At 38.7% G+C, this 18,561-nt stretch overlaps 1 protein-coding gene across 8 annotated transcripts in view; it reads left to right on the top strand.

Moving 5' to 3' along the window:
• The window catches only part of slit2 (slit homolog 2 (Drosophila)), a 109,852-nt gene that overhangs the window by 80,074 nt on the left and 11,217 nt on the right, over nt 1-18,561 (top strand). For 3 of the 8 annotated variants that reach the window (XM_077524308.1, XM_077524306.1, XM_077524313.1), the window contains exons 14-30: nt 664-827; nt 4,402-4,419; nt 6,902-7,052; nt 7,159-7,233; nt 7,414-7,557; nt 9,354-9,497; nt 9,574-9,740; nt 10,654-10,786; nt 11,870-11,938; nt 12,198-12,269; nt 12,540-12,611; nt 12,684-12,755; nt 14,405-14,568; nt 15,535-15,567; nt 15,890-16,014; nt 16,126-16,223; nt 17,482-17,621. In XM_077524308.1, coding sequence (XP_077380434.1) covers nt 664-827; nt 4,402-4,419; nt 6,902-7,052; nt 7,159-7,233; nt 7,414-7,557; nt 9,354-9,497; nt 9,574-9,740; nt 10,654-10,786; nt 11,870-11,938; nt 12,198-12,269; nt 12,540-12,611; nt 12,684-12,755; nt 14,405-14,568; nt 15,535-15,567; nt 15,890-16,014; nt 16,126-16,223; nt 17,482-17,621 — 1,841 coding nt within the window. The remainder of the gene's footprint in view (nt 1-663; nt 828-4,401; nt 4,420-6,901; nt 7,053-7,158; nt 7,234-7,413; nt 7,558-9,353; nt 9,498-9,573; nt 9,741-10,653; nt 10,787-11,869; nt 11,939-12,197; nt 12,270-12,539; nt 12,612-12,683; nt 12,756-14,404; nt 14,569-15,534; nt 15,568-15,889; nt 16,015-16,125; nt 16,224-17,481; nt 17,622-18,561) is intronic. The other 5 variants (XM_077524311.1, XM_077524309.1, XM_077524312.1 and 2 more) reach the window with 3 other exon arrangements.

The following is an 18,561-nucleotide window of genomic DNA, read 5'->3' as shown; positions in this document are numbered from 1 at the left end:
AAATACACTTAACTCATTCACTCCCAGCCATTTTCACAGAAGCAATCCCGTTCGCTCCCGGCTGTTTTACTGGGTTTTGACTGATTTTGCAAGGCCCACAGAGTATTGTGTTCAATTGCTATAAAAGCATGGAACCTATCAAAAGAAAGATTAAAGTCTCTTCTTTCATCAGGAAAAAAAAAAGTATGTTTCTATCTGTTTCCGTTTTGCAGCAATTAGCATTAGAAGGGAGCTAAGTTTCATCAGTTTTCACAAATCTATTTAAAATTCTACGTAATTTAGCTTTTTTTTTCAATATGGCCCTGGTTGATCTCCTTTGCTCTGCTGCCACCTGCTGGCCGTTTGTGTAATAACTACCATTTCTGCAACCGTTCTTTGCAGTTGAGAGGCTGCATCAAAGCCTTCTGTATGCTCTAGCATTAAAAACAAAACAAACAAAAAAACGTATAAATACATCTTTGGGACACTTACAACATTAAAAAAAAAACGTATTTACACGTTATTGGGAGCAAATGAGTTAAAAACCTGTGCCTAATTCGGTAATTTTCTAAAGAATTCACGACTCTGTATTAATAGAAAACGAGTATTAGCAACCTGCTATCAAAGAGTAAGAGTGATACTGTCCAATATCTTATGTGCACACTCTATGTGTGTGTGTGGTAGGCATTTAGCCCAAAACCCGTTCATCTGTGACTGCCACCTGAAGTGGCTGGCGGACTACCTGCAGGACAATCCCATCGAGACGAGCGGCGCCCGCTGCACCAGCCCTCGGCGGCTGGCCAACAAACGTATTGGACAAATCAAGAGCAAGAAGTTCCGCTGCTCAGGTACGAACGAGTGTTCCTCCTCTGACTGAGCATTCACCCGCACACACACGGGGAATCGCAAGGTCCAAACTGACAAGCTCCCGTCTTGCTCTCGCTTTCATACTGTGTCTTCCTGCTTGGTATTTTCCCTCAGACTGTTTTTTCTGTGTGTGTATACACACATACACGGGAGCAAAGAGTATTTTCTTGAAATCCAATATTTGATTTGTTGTTTCCTTCACCTTTACTCTCTCTTTGTTTCCCTGCAATAGCTAGAGAACAATATTTCATCTCAGGTATTGTACATCAAGCATGTGCGTAAGTGTGAGAGTGGCGTGTGTGTGTGAGAGAGTCACAGGAAACAATATGCAATCACAGTTTGGAGTGCCGCGCTTTCACCAACACCTTTCATATTCTTCACACAACGGTCTAACTTATGTTATATACACAGATAGTGTTATCAGCTGCATATCTTCCCCACTCTGTGTTCCAAATGAGGCATCATTGTCCACGTGAACTGGCAGTTTCTAGCTGTCAACTGCTAATTAGCTGACTAGAAGTGTTTATCACCAGTACTTAATTTAAGATTCAGCATTCAATTAAGTCACATGAATTATTATAAATGTATGCCAACCTATAACTGCACACAATTGGTGATGTTTTGCATTCAAATTAAGACTTACACATTATAAAACGTAATCTAAATGTTTTATATCAGGAATTTCAAAATTAAACAATTTCGAGACGAAAGCACAATTGTGATGGACTGAAATTCCTTTAATGTGATTGTTAACACGAGTCAAGAGCAAATATTAAATCAGAGATGGCTTTATGTGTAAGTATTTTGACGCTGATTTTAAAAAAAAATGGCTTTACCTTTTTAATAGCACATCAGGTCTTTGAAATGTATTATTTATGTTTTTAAGTTTGAATTTTAACATGTGTTGTAATTTATTAGCTATGACATTTCGAGAAGAAAATTCTACCTGTATGTGTCTTATAAATATTACTAAATAAATTACGATATTACATATTATAAGGCTTTACACAAACAGGATTTTTCAGCCAATCAGTGAACAGTGAGCTTGATATGATAACCGATCACTTTTTTGAGCAGAAGATGGTCAATATATCTATTGAAGTGACTTTTACATTTACCTTACAGTCAACCACAGCCAATCGAAGGAGAAAAGGCTTGCCCGGTCCATCAATAGTGAAACACACATATAATTAACAAATGCATTCGGGGGGATTATGGGACATAAAACTAAAAGGTTCCATGGAATGTCTTATGTCGCGGAGCCAATAAATGACATCATTGATTGATCAGGTAAATTAAGACATTACAGCCGATCATTGCAAAATATCGGGTCATTGTAAAGTCTACATATATTAATCTAACTATATTCATTTGATGACGATGATGATGATGATGATTTATTATTATTATTATTAGTATTATTATTATTATTATTATCCATCCATCCATTTTCTTGACCGCTTATTCCTCACAAGGGTCGCGGGGGCTGCTGGCGCCTATCTCAGCTGGCTCTGGGCAGTAGGCGGGGGACACTCTGGACTGGTTGCCAACCAATCGCAGGGCACACAGAGACGAACAACCATCCACACTCACACGCACACCTAGAGACAATTCGGAGCGCCCAATTAACCTGCCATGCATGTCTTTGGAATGTGGGAGGAGACCGGAGTACCCGGAGAAGACCCACGCAGGCACGGGGAGAACATGCAAACTCCACCCAGGAAGGTCCGAGCCTGGACTCGAACCGGAGACCTCAGAACTGGGAAGCGGACGTGCTAACCACTCGACTACCGTGCCGCCATTATTATTATTATTATTATTATTATTATTATTATTATTATTATTTTATTTATTTTTTATTTATTTTTTATTTTTTTTATTTATTTATTTTTTGTTTTTGTTTTTTTATTATTAGTATACTGTATAATAGAGAAACCAACAAAATATCAGTAACTCCAGCTAGGACCATGCTCAGTTCTATATGATAGAATAAAGGCCTATATGTCAAAATACAGACAAATACATGAGCTAAAAACCTCATCAACCGCATAGCAAGTGATAACATCATCATCACAAGGGAAAAATACAGCACCATAATGACACAGTGACCCCAAGACCCAACCCAAAACACAGTCAACAGTCTCCACCTTGTTTCTAAAACATTCAAATGCTTGTTTTTTGCGCTATAAATAAAGTTGAGTTGTATTTAGTTGCGTTATAGTCCTAAAACAATTTCTGTGTGGAACAAAAGTCACAACGCATGGAAATATGTGCATTTTTTTAAATACCCTTGTTTGTGTGACATGGCCTTACACTTGATTGATCACATACAGTATTAATCCCACTTATTGCACACATTCTAATGAGAAGAGTGAAGTTTTGCATGTCGGACTTTGTGCACATGCACGTGGAGCAACAAGGCAAACATTATGAAGCAGCAACCCTCTTCACAGACGCAAATGAAAGAACACCACAGCCGTGTGTCCACCAGCCGCTTTGTGTGTTTTGTCCGCTGTATGGCATCAAAAGGTCGCACGCTTGCCATGCACAGAGGGGTGCTGGGAAATATGCAAATTTGACATCCGTTGTTGGGTTGCTGCTCACGGTCATTACTGCAGCAGCACACAGATTGTGTGTATGCGTGCGTGCGTGAGTGCGTATTCACTGCAGTCATTAACTCTAAAGTTCACCACTTTTTTAAAGCCCAGATACCACATGGTGAGAAAATTTGAATATTTTAAGGATATGGTATTGTCCTTTTAAAAGTTGACTAAACATTCTGAGATATCATTATGATTATAATCCGTTCATATGGCACAATAGTTTAGATTCTATTGCTTGTTAATTGTTAACTCATTCACTCCCGGTGACAAGTATACTTGTCAATTATAATTTTTTAGAGTGGGGATAGATGGGAAGAATCTCATTATGCTCCACTGTAAATGTCAAACTTGGAAATAACTTTACTGATGCCCAACCACCGGTAGATGACATCATTGGCCCATTTTATACAAAATAAACACAGTTTCAGAGTCCATGGGAGAAATGGCTGTATTTTGGCAAACCTACATTTTTCTACTGTCAATTATAAAAGAACGGGAGGGGGCAAAAAGAATTCTATTCTATTCTGTCATTTGGTAGATTCGGCTTATATACTATAATTATTGAACGTAATATTGTGTGGGTATTGAAAATTTTGAAATTTTCTAAAATGGCTGGTAGTGAAAGAGTTAATAATTGAAAGTCGGGATGTATTTAAAAAGGTGAACGTTTGAAACAATCTAGAGCTGTATTTTTCAGCTAATTCTCTGTTTTGACTTCAGGACAGATGTTAATTGTTTATTATTGCGATTGTAGATCAAGCAAATGAGCGCGTGTTGGATGAAAGTGTGTGGTTATGCCAGCACACAGACGCACACTTGCAGATGAAACACATGCCTGTGAAACCAACTGTGGCCAAACTTTCCTTTCTCCACTTTTTTTTCTGCCTCCTGTTTGAATAAATAAGTAAAGTCCCTTCTTCTCTCCCCTGCACTGCCTCTCTCACACACTCAGGAGTACACCATGTCAGCTGTAAGTAACACGCACACACAAAATAGACGCCATGTTGCGTCGAAACGAACCTTACTCTGTCCTTTGACCTGACCCCTCTGTGCCTCCCCGTGTACGTTTATAAACAACGAGAAGACGATGGTGACCCTAACACACAGTGGTTGATCTGTTTTTATGTGTATGCGTGGGTGTGGTAGCGTTCCTAGAAGACTGAGTGAGCTTCTCTTGGTTTCAATGGCGCTGTAACTCTCCTCCCACCCCTGCAGTCCGTTTTACTTCCTGTTTGTTGTGTCTGTCAATGCGGGCATCTTCCAGTATTCCAGAGTGTCCTTCTCACGCCTGCTTTTTATTCCGCTTCCTCTTCTTCCTCCCTCCCTTCTTCTTTCCTTCATCCCATTCACTTTATCAAAGCAGCCTCCTCTATTTTTCAATAATATGCTCCTCATCCCTCAATTTTCACTGTCGTCTTTGAAAATTCCGGCTTCCGCTCCTGTCTCCTACAACACCCTTCAACTCCTTTCCTTTGCATTTCTACCAAACTGACTGGCATCTCCTCCCATCGCTCGCTATAAGATAATTCTCACAAGTTTGATCTAAAAAAAATATGTGGAGATAATGGTGAGATTTGTCATTTGCCACCATGGTGCATTTCATCCTTAAACTGAAGAATGCGTAATTGTACTGTGCTTTTTGTCAATGCACAGGTTGTATTGGAAGGGCAATCGTACACCACTTTCAAACAATTCTATTTGTAAACCTGTGTTGTGTTAGCAAATACTGTCAGTGGAACCTCTGAGGTAAAAAGAAAAAAAAAAACAAGTTGCAGAAGGTGTCTTGACAAGAAAAGCCAAAGAAAAAGCTAAAAGCATAACTTTTTCTCGAATTCTCGCTGAGCTCCAGAATTCATAACGTCACTTTGAACGCCATCATTTTGTGAGACATTAAAGCAGAACAGATGGGCCAAGTCATTACTAGGTGAGATAATTAATTTTAATTAGGGATGGGTATTGCCGCGACACCAGCCTTATTTTAAGGTAACTGTACTTGCGATGGTGGCCAATATTGGTATCAGCTGCCCTCATGTGGCTGTTTTATGATTTGTAACTAGAAATTAGAAGAGAAAATTGTCTTTCATTTCATGCAATTTTAAGTAAAGATGCTTTATTGGGATATATAGGTCTTTATTTAAAATGATCTGCCATTGTTATTTTTTAATAAAACAACATACAGTTGAGTATTCATACTGGTATCGGTCTGAAAAAAAAAATGGTATTGAATATCCCTAGTTTTAATGATAGAAAAATAATAAATTTTTATGTTTTAATTTTATTATTTGAAATAAATTTAGTTATGAATTAAGTAATTATTCTGTCAATTAAATAAAATGTGCAGAGTATATTTATTTTTTATTTTAATGACACAATAATTTATTATTTTCATTGTATTATTTTTAATTAAATTAAGTGTAATTAATTATTTCTCACAAATTATTTAGACATATATTATGTGGAATTGGTTTTATAACGTAATTCTTCATGTATCATTTATTTTTAATTAAATGTTGAATAAATTTGTTAAATATGTTGTTGTTTTTTCATTTTACTTATTTTACCTATTTTATTATTTAAGATTAATCAATTAACCAATTATTTGAGACAAATTATTTAAAAAAAAAATAGTAAATGAGTAACTAATATATTTTATTGACCTATTTTAGGGAGGGAAAAAAATGAATTCATGCAAAAACTATTATAGGACTCTTAATCATTTTCATTTTGGTGGGCCAGATTAAAGAACATAGCAGGCCAAGATGTGGCCCGTTGGGGACACATTCTTTTTAATGAAAACACTGGTCAAACTAGAGTCATTCATAGCCTGAGGTTCCACTGTACATGTTGTCTTGGTTGGTTGAGGTCGTCGTTAGTCCAGTAAAGGTGTTATTTGACCATATTGGTTTGACACCTGTTGTAAGCAAAGTTTCTCACTGTTCAAACATCCACCCTCGGCAGCAGTAAAAATTGGCCTTGTGACCCAAATTTCTGTACAGAATTTTTTTTTTTTGCAAACTTTGTGGGAAACGACACTTCCTCTCCCTTTCGTCTTCCTCGCTCGCTGCCCCCTCCCCTCCCCATCCCCTTCCCCGTGTTCCAGCGGAGGAGCAGTCAGTCAGCAGGTTGTTCCTTTGTGCTTGATCTAACCATGTGGCTGCCAGGTTCCTAAAAGTGGAACATGGTTCTGTCAAGCACCATGGAACGGCCCTGCCAATCCCTACAGCATGGCCAAGATGCAAGACACAGCAGCCTGTGTGCTGCATGTGTGTGCGTGTGCGTTTCCAGTATGACACGACTACCAGTGTGTGCAAGCGTTTTACGTTGAATTCACCTCTGTCTGTGTTTGACAGGATGAAAAAAGCCTGTATGTATGGACGTTTTTGTTAACGTTCGAGGCGATTCGAGTAAACGTTTGGGCAGCCGAGTGACGTCGCGCTTGTGATTGTAACCAGGTACGGAGGATTACCGCAGCAAGCTGGGAGGGGACTGCTTCGCCGACCTGGCCTGCCCCGAGAAGTGCCGCTGCGAGGGCACCACGGTGGACTGCTCCAATCAAAAGCTCACCAAAATACCCGACCACATCCCTCAATACACCGCCGAACTGTGAGTCACTCAAATGACTGCAGTTGATCACCGTGCGGCTTTGCCTTCGTCTCCTTCTTCGTCTATGTGGTTGTCCTCTAAACATCCGCCCGCTCTCTCCCCTCAGGCGTCTGAACAACAATGAATTTACTGTCCTTGAGGCGACAGGGATCTTCAAAAAGTTACCCCATCTGAGGAAGATGTGAGTCAGACATGTAGCGCAGCATAGTAGCGATACAAAAGTCACGTTCAGGCCACGAAGAGAAAACAGTCGTCTTTGTTGAGTTACCTTCCTTTCATGTTAGCTGGATTCCCCTGTTTGCACCCTCAATTGTCTCACATTTCTTTGATGTGTCTTTGCTTTTTCTTCCTCCTGCACAAGTAACCTGAGTAACAACCGCATCACTGACATCGAGGAGGGCACTTTCGAAGGAGCTTCGGGGGTCAATGAGCTCATTTTGACCTCCAACAGATTGGAAAATGTACATCACCGCATGCTGAAGGGACTCGGCGGCCTGCGCACGCTGTGGGTACACACGCGCACACGTACTGTACACACATAGTTGCATTTGCAAAGACACCATCTGGATAGGAGTTTTCACATACCATACCTCATTAGCAATTATGAAAGACTGAAACTCAGTTCTTCTTGACATATGTCAGCATTACAATTCGGACATACAGAAGAAAGAAGGTCAAACAGTTATTTGGGAATTGTACTTTACTTTATTACAATTTTTGTCTTGCACTCTACAAATACTCAATATTAGGAATGTTTGCTAGAATTTTTTTCCCCAGACAGATATTAGTAAGGCTGGCATCAGAACTGATACTGATGCTTGGTATCAGTACTCTCGGCCATCCCTGAATACTCAGTCACCTTTTATTTTTTGTCTTGCTCTACACAAATTTCTCTCTCTCTCTCTCTCTATTACATTTTTTTAATCAGATTACCATCACATCTTAAAATTTTGATTAATCACGATTAAACACTTAATTAAAAACAGATTTTATCAACATTTTTTTGCCCACCAAATTTAAAGAGCACCTGTTATGTGTTAATTCTTTCGACATTAAATGTTATGAGGACGTCTTCAACATTTTTTTGATCCACTGCACTCTCAGCCTCCTATTTTTCTAATCAGTTCATTACTTGCATTATTAAAAATGAAAAAAAAAATACCCCAATAGTTTGACATGAACAAATATTCTGAATGTCATACGTAAACATTTTTTAAATTCTTACTTTAATGTATGTAGTAGTGTTTATTGTTCAAACAACCTTTAACGTAACCATCCACTGTCAAGCCAAAGGATAATCTGCGATCAAAATTAGTAGTGTGATTCATCTGTGTTAATACCTGATTAATATGCAATACTTTTTTGGTGATTAATCAATGAATTCATGCTTTAACTTTAACACCACTAATACATGTATATATATATATATATATATATATATATATATATATATATATATATATATATATATATATTAGGGGTGTTAAAAAAATCGATTCTGCAATATATCGCGATACTACATCGCGCAATTCTCGAATCGATTCAATAGGCGGCTGAATCGATTTTTAAACTTCCATTTTTAATGGAAAAATATTCAACAAAACGTCTTACTTTGGGTTAGGGTTCACACCTTGAGCATGGAAGAATGTTTTATGAACGGAACATTAAGCCTTAATATTTTATTTTAATGCTGTTCAAGCATGAAACAGATTACAACCTGTATAAGACTGAAGTTTCAGGTAAATAAATAATACATTTTCATACAAATCTTACACTCTACAAGTTTACTGATTAGTATTTTCTAAATTTTAATGAAAAAAATCACAACAATCGACTTATAAATTCGCATCGGGATTAATCGGTATCGAATCGAATCGTGACCTGTGAATCGTGATACGAATCGAATCGTCAGGTACTAGGCAATTCATATATATATATATATATATATATATATATATATATATATATATATATATATATTTTTTTTTTTTTTTTTACTAAAATGTAGCATGTTTGAAGTAAAACTCACTCAATTTAAAACAAAAAAAGTCTACATGTGGTTAAAAAAAAAAAAAAAAAAAACAATGAAAAATGCAAAATTATAACCCTGGAATGGACACACTTCAAAATGTAATTGACAGTTTTCATCGAAGAGTGTCTGTGTCATGCCTTGGAGTCTCAATGTGTTAGCCAATATTGTGGACCAAATCCAGTCACAATATTCTTCTGTTGGAATATCTGGACAGCTATTTTAACTCAGTGTGTTTGTATATGTGTGTGTCTATGTGTGTGTGAGAGTAGCATGCTGCGGAGTAATCGCATCAGCTGCGTGAGCAACAGTAGCTTCGTTGGTTTGAGCTCAGTGCGTCTGCTGTCGCTCTACGACAACCAGATCACCTCCATGAACCCCGGCGCCTTCGACACGCTGCACTCTCTCTCTACTCTGTGAGTACAGACATGAAAAGTCCAAATAGTAAAATAATGCAATTAATGCGTGACTGGCCGCCTTTGGACTCCTTAGCAACCTTCTGGCCAATCCGTTCAACTGTAACTGTCATCTGGCCTGGCTCGGTGATTGGCTGAGGAGGAAACGCATTGTAACGGGCAACCCTCGTTGCCAGAGTCCTTACTTCCTGAAAGAGATCCCCATCCAGGACGTGGCCGTCCAAGACTTTGCTTGTGAAGACGGTAGGATGGAGCGATAATAGATCCGCATGGCCGCCGGATATTCTTTATTAGCTTGTTCCTGTTTTCCGTTCCATTATGCTCCGTACATTAGTACCCATTGTTGGGAAGATTACTTTGTAAATGGAATTGGTTATTGTTACAAGTTACCCTGTTGAAAATGTAGTAGTAGGGTAAATATTTCAATTACTTTCTCAAAGAAATGTAATTAAATTTGATTACTGTCTTTATTTAATTTAGTAAACTGTTAAAAATTTTCACATTTTATTACCTGACAGTGTTCAAATCTTTCAATAATACGACTACACAGACAATACAATAAAAGACTATATAAGATTGAACTTTAATAACTTTTTTTTTTAAATCATTTTTACCACCACAATAAAACAAAACTGCACATGTCAGTGGCCTTTTATTTTGGCCAGTCTAAGTCACACTTGTGCAATAATCATGCTATAATGTGTGAGGTAAATGGCTTTTTGTATAGGTGTAAATTGTTTTAGAGCTTTGAGTTTAGATCACGAAACATGGGAGCACAAATAAAAGTGTTGTTTGTTTTTGTCTACAGTATTTGACTTTACATAATTTATAAATATATTAAAGCATTTTTTATTGCAGTTTTAATTTAAAACAGCATTTTAAAAACTGTATAAGAATACCTCTCTGACAATGTTAATTATTTCCAACTAAGCAAAATTATTGAGTGGTAACAGCAAAACTGTGGAAATATGTTGCACCCAATGTCATCCCTCCACCACTGAACACAAAGGTCACCCTTTTGTGTTTGCTCCGTTTTGAGAAAGTCATGATACGTTTGTCATTGCATACGTTGCAAATCAGAGATATAAGTACAAATAATAACAAAAGTTGCCGCAGTAGGTTGTGCCTCTCTGACCGGCTCCATCCCATCCATCAGGTAACGATGACAACAGCTGCTCTCCGGTGCTGAGGTGCCCGGCGGAGTGCTCGTGCCTGGACACGGTGGTCCGTTGCAGCAACAAAGGCCTCACCACGCTGCCCAAAGGCCTGCCCAAAGAAACCACTGAGCTGTGAGTCATTTCATTCAATGGATATCTGTCAAGTTGACCTGTTTGACATCTATTAAACACGACACAAAAAAGGAGAGAAGACACTCAGTTCAGGACTCGCGAGGAGAGAAGAGAGGAACTGACTGATACAATTCACTCCTGCACTCTCTGAAGATTCCTCTCCTCACCCTCTCTTTTTATTTGGTTTTCCACACCCCTAGTTACATGGGTGTTCCAACCCGAAAAATGCAAATGCAAGGCATAGTTGGAACATAGTGTACCTGTTTGTCTATGTGTTGTGCATGTGAGTGGAGGATGGCTGAGTACATGTGTGGTCAAGTTTGCAATCATTCTTAACAGAAAACAGGCGACCTCAGCAGACTGGCTCGAACCATTCTGCTACGTTAGATGTTGTGGTTCTTCAGCTTTTTGAGTCATCTTCAAATAGCCAGGCTATGTGAATGTGAGTGGGAACAGAGCAAAGCAGTTCTTCATTGCAGCAAATGTATGATAACTTATTATTTTCGATTATTCCTACAATGTCGCAAGCTTTGCAAACAGGCGTGTTTATCGTCACTAGGCCTGATAACATTTCATGAACGCAGTGCTGATGCAGTTTGAATGTTGCAGCGACTCCTCTAGGTCTAAAATGGCCCAGAATGGCAATTTAGTCTTTAGTTAATATAAGACGAAAAAAATAAGCTGAAAACCTGGGGCATTTATTTCATCATGCCATTTCTCATATTGACATAAATGATTAATAGGAGTTGATAACAACTTCAGCTTAATGCGTGTTTGTGTGAAAGCAAGCTGGAAGAGACGGTTACTGAACTTTAATAAGGATTCCTGTGGGAATATTACACTCTTGTGTTTGTTATGGCTCATGCTGAAACGACTGCACACTCTGCTGGAGAGGAGGAATTTCCCACATGATTCGATAACATTTTTCTTCTTTCCTCATTCTCTCTCTCTCTCTCTCTCTCTCTCTCTCTCTCTCTCTCTCTCTCTCTCTCTCTCTCTCTCTCTCTCTCTCTCTCTCTCTCTCTCTCTCTCTCTCTCTCTCTCTCTCTCTCTCTCTCTCTCTCTCTCTCTCTCTCTTGTCAGGTATCTGGATGGGAACCATTTCACTCAGGTTCCTGTGGAGCTCTCCGATTACAAACACTTGACACTCATGTAAGTGCTCACATTCCACGTTTACATGGAGGGAAACGATGCACACGTTTATAATATTGAGTGTGCCTCGGCCCTGTGGTCTCGCTCTTTGCCAAAACTAACCCAATGGAATTTTGTCAGAGATCTGCGATGTGTCACTCGGAACGCGCGTACAGTGCAACTGAGTGAAGAAGAGCATTATGTTTCGCATAAGGATTTGGGCATGTGTTGACAGAACGGCATGTGTGTGTTTATGTACTTGTTATTGTTTCCTTTTCAGTGATTTGAGTAACAACCAGATCAGCACATTGTCCAACCACAGCCTCAGTAACATGTCCGAGCTGCTTACCCTGTGAGTCTGGCTTTACATTAGTCCCTTTGCGCTGTGTGTGTGTCCCCTGAGCCTTCTAAAATCAAGTGAATATAAAAAAATCAAGATTCATGCAAAGTTTTCACCATGCCAACCAAATGATTGTGTGCATTAATATTTGCATCTATCCAAATGAAAGTGGACAAGAGTACGACTAAGCAAGCATAACTCTTGCTGCAAATAACAACAAAAAAGAAGTTTCTCCTTCCTCGTCTATGTCTTCATGCCAACAATCTGAATTTGTGTCAAAAGAATCCTGAGCTACAACCGTCTGCGGTGCATCCCAGTGAGGGCCTTCAATGGACTCAAGTCTCTGCGTTTGCTGTGAGTGTCATCAAAGTTGAGCTGAAGTGCAAAAGCGGAGCCAGGCTTTTCTCACGAAGATCTCTTTCTCAGGTCTCTCCATGGCAACGATATATCACTCATACCGGAAGGAGCCTTCAAAGACCTGTCATCACTTTCACACTTGTGAGCAACACGCACACACTGACCACTTCTTTACACCATTAACAGCTAATGAGATCCAATAAGAGATCCAATAGAAGAACTCTATGAAAAATTCTGCCATTACAAGGTGTAGTACAACCACAATGAAAAGAATAATAAAAACTACGATGGGGGAAAAAAAATCTTGTGAGAGAAAATACAAAATATTATAGGAAAATAGTAATAATATAACAAAAATAAAAGCGAGAGAATGACTACGTTCCCACAGGAACGTAAACATAACTGTGTGACCTGCAGACCATCTGTATTTGGCCACCTGCCCTTAGGTAATATAAAATATGTATTCAAAAATATTTGTTTAAATCATTCATTTGGAGCAGGAACGGGCAAATTAAATACTGGAGGGGGCCACAATGTTTTTATCAGTCTACTGCGGGGACACATATGACTAAGTACACGCTTCTCAACCAGATGTATGGCAAAAATACCATTTTATCTTGCTCTTACTATATTTTATTTTTCATAATTATTGCATTTCTCAATGCATGTATAAAATATTCACCATACTAACACAACAGATGTCTGAAGATAAACAACAAAATAACCACATACTGCGATTTTTTTATTCCCCCAACACAAAGGTCTCTTGTGCATAAAAATTACCAAATTACCATTTAAAGGCAGCCAAAGAAAAACAAAAACAAACAAACAAAAAACAAAAAAAAACAGCTGAACAGCAAATCAACACAAGTGCAAGAACTCATTTTGTGCATTTTTCCACAAAAATCTATTTTAATATTATTGAGGTACTATGTTTGTCCTACATATCATTCCAAATCTGCAAAAAAGAAAAAATATATATATATTATGAAAACCCAATTTACAGTATATTTTCTGAAAGCTATTTTTCTTAATTTTTTTTCATAAAATTTGAACGTGTCCACGACTCATTCTTATTTTTCCGGTGAAGAGCATTATTATATATATATATATATATATATATATATATATATATATATATATATATATATATATATATATATATATTATATATATATATACATATATATATTATTATATCAGCAAAGTAATTAGTGCAAGCTACATGTTGAATGCAAAAGATTGTGACGTAACAATGGCCTGACAAGACGACCGCATCAGAAAACTTGATTTCATTTTTCAAGTGAAATCCGTTTTATCTTGCTACTCTTCCCAGTTACTAAGATACTTTTTTTGAAAAGTAACATTGAATTCTAAACCTTATTTTTGATATTGTGGATCTCAGAATATTCTGCAGGGGGAACTGCGAAAGGGGCTGTAGAGCGTGTTATGTCTTTCCCTGCAATCCCGACCTCTCACCTCATTGTAATAAAGAAAGAGAATGTCCCACATCCACTTCAGGGGAGAGTTTCTCAGTGCGCAAAAAAACGAAACCTGACGAGTACATTGTGGCCACTTTTCATTCATTTTGATTTACAGTCTTAACTCGTACTCCAAATATTTGTGCAATTCTCTTGGTAGTCTCGCTCTCCATCAAAATAGTGCTTTAAAATCGTTTTCACTGTTTTCTTTCCACTTGATACAACTCAGAATACAATCCAATACAAAGCAAAGCACAAATCAAACGTGATGAACATGACCCGGCATTGAGCGTTGCATGTCTGTGGCAGGGCTCTGGGCGCAAACCCTCTGCACTGTGACTGCCACATGCAGTGGTTGTCCGACTGGGTGAAGAGCGGCTACAAGGAGCCCGGCATCGCCCGCTGCGCCGGGCCCGGTGACATGACCGACAAATTGCTGCTCACCACGCCGTCCAAGAAGTTCACTTGCACAGGTACGCATAATGTGTGCTTACTCGACTTTTAACAGCACTTCAGCACATGAAAGGAGAACCCACAGAACCTATAAGGTCGAACGCAATCGATTCTGCGATGGAACCGCTGATATTTTTGTAGTTGCAAATAAAAGAATGGGACGGATGTTAGCAGTTCCTAATGTGTTTTTTAATAGAGAGTGTTGAGTCATATATAACACAGATTTTTTTGCTGAATCAATTTGGGTAATAATACATTTATCAAGACTCCAGGTGCCAATAACGAGCTTAGGCCAATCACCAACATCTCGGTTCAAGAAGCAAAAAAATTTAAAGTGATCTCAAAGGCATATTTATTTAGGTATCATCGGCATGACAGTGTAAGCTAATGTTTTATTTACGAACAATATATTATCAGCAAGCGGAAGCATGCAAATGCCAAACAACAGAGGGGCGAGTACTGATCCCTGTGGTACTCCACATGTAACATTGTCATGGATTTGACAGTGCATCCTTTCTGAGTGGTAAGAACTAAACCAAGAAAATGAAATACCAACAGACATTTTGAGACATTCTAATATAGTATGTTATGATCGATGGTGTCATGAAAAATTTGGTGAAATTGTGGAATGTATGACCTTGGGGGCTGTTCTGCTTTATAGGTTCAACTGTACTCGTCTCTAATGTGTACTTTACATGTTCAAAATGAGCACAATTGAAGACTCCAAGAGACCACAAGTCGCTAATTAACAATTGAGTACTGTCTAGAAAACATTTTAAACACTTTAATTTTGATAGGAGTTTTTATGAAGTTGTACATGAGCTTCCAATGAGCATGGAAATGATGAGTTGCAAATTTGCTTGTGAGCATAGTTTTGAATCTCATAACACTAGTGAATGTGAACTTGAACCTTTTTCTGCATCCTTCATGACAATGATCACATGACTGAATCCTATTTTTAACCTAACCTAACTGACGCACTGTAGAAGTCCCGGGGCCTTGTGGTTTTCTGGTGCCAGGTAAAGTAGCCCATCACGTATTCCTCCTCAGTTGCGCCTCCCCCGCAGTTCCTTCAAATTGGTCCAACCTGGCTTTCCCTTGTCTTAACCACCCAGACTCCTTTCCCCTTTTTGATCCCCGTGTTTGGTCCTGCATTATGTATTGTTGTGACCGAAACAAAAGTCATTCACTCAGTGCAAGTCAATGTCTGTGCGTAAGTGTGCGTGGGCGTGTGCTTACATGTGTTTATCCAAGCAGTCTAACTTCCACTCTGAGCTCAAAACTATGCAAACTGATCATGTCTGTGCTTTTCGCTCCATGTGATGTGCTTGCATCAACCAGGCCCAGTAGATATCAGCATCCAGGCTAAATGTGAGCCCTGCCTGTCCAGCCCATGCAAGAACGAGGGCACGTGCTTCAATGACCCCGTGCACTACTACCGCTGCACCTGTCCCTATGGATTTAAGGTACACACAAGGTCTTGAGTATCTCATGAATAAATCAACAGATTGACATTGTTTGCGAACGTTGTGAGGATTTTTAATGACCAAAGACTGCTTTTGTGTTTATTCATAAAGGGCCAGAACTGTGAGGAGCCCATCCATGCTTGCATTAGTAATCCCTGCCAGAATGGAGGAACTTGTCATCTAAAGGAAGGCGAAGGGAGTAGTTTCTGGTGAGATGCTTTGAGAAAAAAACAAATAAAAATACAGATTATAGTCATTGTTAATGAAGGAATTGGTTCACTGACTTATACAAGCTACATTTTAAAATCCTTACTTTGATTACTGAGCATTCAACAGCATGAATGGCCACTCACAAGAAGGAATCTACTCTGTCCTCATTCTGTCTCCCAGCTAGATAAACATTCCACCAAAAGGCCACCTTCTCTTCATTGGGCTGTTTAAAGGGGAAGTCAACCCCAAAAAATGTTGTATGAAGGACCACGCTTTTAAATGTGCTATTTTGGTTAATATTGCGGTAGTATAATATGAGTTAAGCAACAAAATCCAGCAGTTTTTATCAATATCAGAAGGCGGCCATTTTTCCACTTGCTGTCTAGTGAAAATGACATCAGAGTTGCTCAGGTCTTAGGTAACAACCAATCACAGCTCAGCTTCAGAAAACAGGTGAGCTGTGATTGGCCATTGCTTGAGCCCTGAGCAACTGTTTTTGTTTCTTTGTTTGTTTGTTTCTTTGTTTGTTTGTTTCTTTGTTTGCTTGCTTGCTTGTTTGTTTGCTTGCTTGTTGTTTCCACAAGCATCACAATTATTCATCACAACTGTGATGTCATCTTAAGTCAACAGCAAGTGGCAAAATGGCCGCCACCTGAGATGAAAAAAAAAAAACGGCTGGATTTTCCTGCATAACTCATATTCCACAAATGTAATATTCATCAGAATGTCATGTTTGGACTAATGAGGTCACATATAACATTTTATTGTCAAGAAATATTTAAAGTTGACTCCCCCTTTAATATTAGCGGGCGGGATGCTAATTGGGGTCTCCATGAGGAAATGAACAGCCGACACGGACAATAAAACTACACAGAGCTCACATCTGTATCACACCCTCGAAAGCGCAGCTTCTCTCCTGACTTTTTATATTAAAACATCTGTCTCTTTTCATCTGTAGTTTCATTTTTTTGTATAGTAATTTTTCCCTCTGTGGCATTGGGGTGCTGTGGGTAGGCACAGTGAGAAGCTGGTGTTGACAACAAAATGAGATATTAATCCATCCATGCCGCATGAGAGCTTTTATTAGGCCCATAATATACCTCGCTGACTGCGCTCTGTGTGTGCGTGTCCGTGTATGCGTGTGTGAACAGTACTTACATACTCAAGGCACGCTCATGTCAACAGAATAATGACTTGCAACTGGGAATATGTAGATAATGCTGACAATGCAGTGTTTGTGTGTGTGTTTGCTCCCAGGTGTGTGTGCCCCGAGGGCTTTGAGGGCGACTCTTGTGAGTTTAACATCGACGACTGTGAAGACAACGACTGTGAGAACAACTCGACGTGCGTCGACGGAGTCAACAACTACACATGCATGTGCTCCCCAGAATACACAGGTAACACACGGCACAGGCCGTCTCCATGGCGACACGCACACCCACATCAGCGCTCTCCTCCAGTGTTTCCCAACATTTATTGAGCCAAGGCACATAATAACAATAATAATAATAATAATAATAATAATAATAACAATAATGATAATAGATTCCATTTATATTCCACTTTTCATCAGCGCAATCTCAAAGTGCTTTAGAAAAAAAAGAAATATACATTTGCCACTAAGTGGCCAACTGTCTGACAACAGTTTTAATGGTCGTCGACAGTTTTTCTTGTCGCAAAGAAACTTTGAATATGTTCAAAACTTCCTTTGGGCGAGAAACAACATTAAAATTGTTGTTGAACAGAAATATTTGCTACGTTGCTACCATCACAGCACGCAAACGCCCCTCAGTTTGATGTGACCTTAGGAAATTCTCATTGCACATCACCAAGCAAAAATGTCTTTAACTCATTCCAACCCAAAGACGTGTAAATACGTTTTTTTATACTTTGTTCTTTCCTACCAAAAACATATTTATACGTTTTTTTGTTTTTTAATGCTAGAGCACACAGAAGGCTTTGATGCAGCTTCTGACCTGAAGAGGTCACTTTTTTTTACAAAAAAAGGCCAGCAGGTGGCAGCAGAGTATAAGAGATCAGCCAGAGCCATGTTGCAACAAGCTGTTTTTGCCAGTGTTTTCAACAGGTTTGTGAGTAATGATAAAACTGAAGCTACATTCTAATGCTAATTTCTGAAAAACGGAAACAGATACAAATATACCTTTTTTTCTGATGAAAGAAGAAAGTCTATTCTTTCTTTTGGTAGATTCCGTTGTTTTTTTTTATATAAATAGAAAACAATATTCCGTGGACCTTGCAAAATGAGTCAAAACCCAGTTGCTTCAGTGAAAATAGCTGGGAGTGAATGAGCTAAATGTGTTTATGTAATTGCATATT

This window comes from Festucalex cinctus, chromosome 6 (assembly GCF_051991245.1).
Source record: "Festucalex cinctus isolate MCC-2025b chromosome 6, RoL_Fcin_1.0, whole genome shotgun sequence".
NCBI classification, from domain to species: Eukaryota; Metazoa; Chordata; class Actinopteri; order Syngnathiformes; family Syngnathidae; genus Festucalex; species Festucalex cinctus.
The sequence above is the reverse complement of the archived record's forward strand: the minus strand, read 5'-3'. Positions and strand labels throughout refer to the sequence as shown.